The following is a 2,944-nucleotide window of genomic DNA, read 5'->3' as shown; positions in this document are numbered from 1 at the left end:
ATTTTCCACAAAACTGTGTATTGTGCATGTCTTTAACGCAGACTTCAACTCTAAGTATTTGCCTCTAGTTCCTTTGTTCAGAAAAAGTGGTGTACACCTACAAGTGGTGTATTCATGCTGACAAAGACAATACAGCATCCTCTGGAGTTGTCTTTTCTTAATCTGGACCACATGAGTGCTTACCAGCAGGACAGACATCAAACTGCTGTTAGAGCTAATTCAAAACTGAGCACTGTGCCTCTGAATAAGACACATAATAGTATTAGTCCCCGACAAGTGAGTTTAACTTTAGATTAGATGAGATGGAACTTTTATGATTTCTCCTGTGGGGAAATTAGATAGTTGCAGGATATAAATAAGAATGGAGCAAATGGTATAAAATGAGGCACGACTGATACTGACTTAATAATGTTACTGACTCATTCAGTAACATTACACACACCCTTTAACTCTCTCCTCATATCGAAACAGTAAATCTAGCTGGAGAGGAACCATGTCATCATTGTCATGCCATCAAAAATTCACGTTTGAAATGGTCAAATTATAGTATTTCTAGTGGAAGGAGCTGGTTTGAGCTAATCGACCTTATTATATTAGCCTCCTTTACTTCCTATCCTAGGGATAGTGATGAGCTGAATTTATTGAGCAGTGGACTCTCTCCATGGTGCTGATTTCATTCAGAGTTGGTTTATTTTTCGTTCCTCCCACCCAGTTCCCTCTTATAATTTGACGATGAGCTGATCTCATGAAATACTGCAGCAATACACGATTGTGTGGACTAGTAGTGCTCATAATTTGGCATCGCAGCTCGGTCCATTGCCATTCACAATAGCGTGGGCGCTTGTAATTGTGAACAATCTGATGACAGTCAGATATTGGACAACATTTGTTAAGGTCGCTGAGTCAGCGCTACACACAGCTCACCCACCCACATCCTTCTAGTCTGCCCATAAATGGTTGGAGTCCTTGAAGAGGGAGTCAGTTGCTTACGTTTAAAAACATAACAGACACAATGCACAGGTAATAATAAGACATGTTTATTTCTCAAGATAATACAGTACGGTTGTCAATACAAAAAACAAAATATGAATGCACTGGTCCAGCCAGATGCTACAGAGTATAACTCCTTACATGATAAGATATTGCAGCATACTACTGCAATGTGTTTATCGAGAAGCCCCGCAATTCATTGAATCTGACACTTCTCGGGTCTGTTGTGTTTGGTGCTTGATCCAAGCACCAGCCGCAGGTCGCTGGTGAAGCTCGGGCGGCGCGCCAGAGGATCCACTGCGGCACAGGGCGCAGCGAGCCCCGGCGCACGGCTCCCTCTCCTGCCTCGCTGCCCGGTGCACAGCGACTGGTAGGTGAGGATGGATATGGTTTGGTGCTGTGACGGACTGGTCTGGTCGGGCAGCCCGCCCAGTGTGGCGAGGGCTCTGAACATACCCTCCAGTCCGGTGTCCTCCTTGGCCGAGGTTTCGAAGATTGCAGCATCCTCACCGAGGATTTCCCTCATCTCTATGCGGCTGACGACTCTCTGCGCATCCAAGTCCACTTTGTTCCCGCACATCACAATGGGCACTCTCGCCGTGTCTTTTAATTTCAGCAACTTTGTCTTGGCAGCTTTGATCTCGTCCCGCAGCTCGCAGGCCTCCTTGAACGACTCTCCGTCATCCACACTGAACACAAGCAGGAAGATGTCACCTGGAGAAACAAGGAGCGGACACTTAGATTATTGCCAGTTAAATGTTAAAGTCTTATCAATTGTCCTTGCTACGGAAAACAATACTTCTATATTGCCATGATATTCTTTTAGGTAGCCTATTTATCTGTGGTCAATTGTGAGTGTATAGTGACCCTAATCGTATTTAATGATATTTTTAACTGCTATGGAATCACTAATATTCCTATAACATTAATACAGACTTACAGTGTGTCTGATATTCAATAGTGAGTTTACAGTGGCCTTATCGTAATTTTTTTTGTCTCCTAATATTTCTAGGCTAAATGGACATTTCTAGGAACATAGCCTAGTTTTGCTATTATATTTGTAGCCTATATATCCTTTTAAATTTTATTATAGGCCTAGTATACAGTAGTTGTTAATCGTGAGTGCTCACCTGTCAGTATGGATAACCTCCGTTTAGCAGGGAAGTTCCTCTCCGTTGCTGCGTCGAGGAGATCCACCTGGTATGCCTCCCCTCCTATGTGGTACAGCTTTCTGTGGAAGTCCTCGGCTGTGGGTTCATAGCGCTCTTCAAAATCCCTACCCAGGAACCGCCGGAGGATGTTGGTTTTACCCACTTTCGGTGCGCCGAGCACAACTATTCTCTGACAGTTCCTTGGCTTGGTGAGACCCAGCTCCAGCAGGTCCACGGAGCCCTTGAGGATTCGCTCAGGTGATGCGTGCCGACTGCCGGTGCTTGAGGATCGACCCCTCTTATCCTGCTGTCTCCACCGGCCTCTGACCGTTTTGATGATGCCCATGCCTGCCTTGGATATATTTGAGACTTTAATGCTGGGGTTGGACGGGTGCTGGGGGATTGTGGCATGGGCTGTGTTCGGCAGAATTGGGTGCGTAATGCGTAATTGGTGATGCCCGGTGCAGGAGTTGAACGTTTCGGGGATGCCATCAACGGAAAGGTAAAACTTCTCAGTTGCGTTCATCTCCATGTTCTCTAAAGCGTCTCCAGGCACCAAGAGGCTATCTCACCAGCCCGACTGCTTCCCCATGTGTGCACCGAAACAGAGCCGTGTGGCCGCTCTTTATACACCCACATCGAGCGCAGTTGCTGCGTCACCAAGTCTCATCTGGAGAACACACTCCTTTTATAGAAATATGAGAGCCCCCCACCACCAACACAATATTCTCTTCTTTTTGTTAGGTTTGTTTGATAACCATACTGTGCTTTTCCATTGCTATGGCAATCTAAAGGATTGAGCT

The 2,944-nt window shown here is 45.7% G+C and overlaps 1 protein-coding gene across 1 annotated transcript; it reads right to left on the bottom strand.

The window, feature by feature from the left end:
- Positions 1-1,186: 1,186 nt before the first annotated feature.
- rasd2a (RASD family member 2a) lies at positions 1,187-2,670 on the bottom strand. The gene is made up of 2 exons (XM_071922888.1): positions 2,121-2,670; positions 1,187-1,704 (listed from the first exon to the last, which is right to left on the bottom strand). Exons 1-2 carry the CDS (start codon positions 2,665-2,667, stop codon positions 1,187-1,189), a joined length of 1,065 nt encoding a protein of 354 aa, XP_071778989.1. The 5' UTR covers positions 2,668-2,670.
- Positions 2,671-2,944: the final 274 nt, after the last annotated feature.

This window comes from Centroberyx gerrardi, chromosome 7, assembly GCF_048128805.1.
Source record: "Centroberyx gerrardi isolate f3 chromosome 7, fCenGer3.hap1.cur.20231027, whole genome shotgun sequence".
Taxonomy (NCBI): Eukaryota; Metazoa; Chordata; class Actinopteri; order Beryciformes; family Berycidae; genus Centroberyx; species Centroberyx gerrardi.
This window is presented reverse-complemented; position numbering and strand designations above follow the sequence as displayed.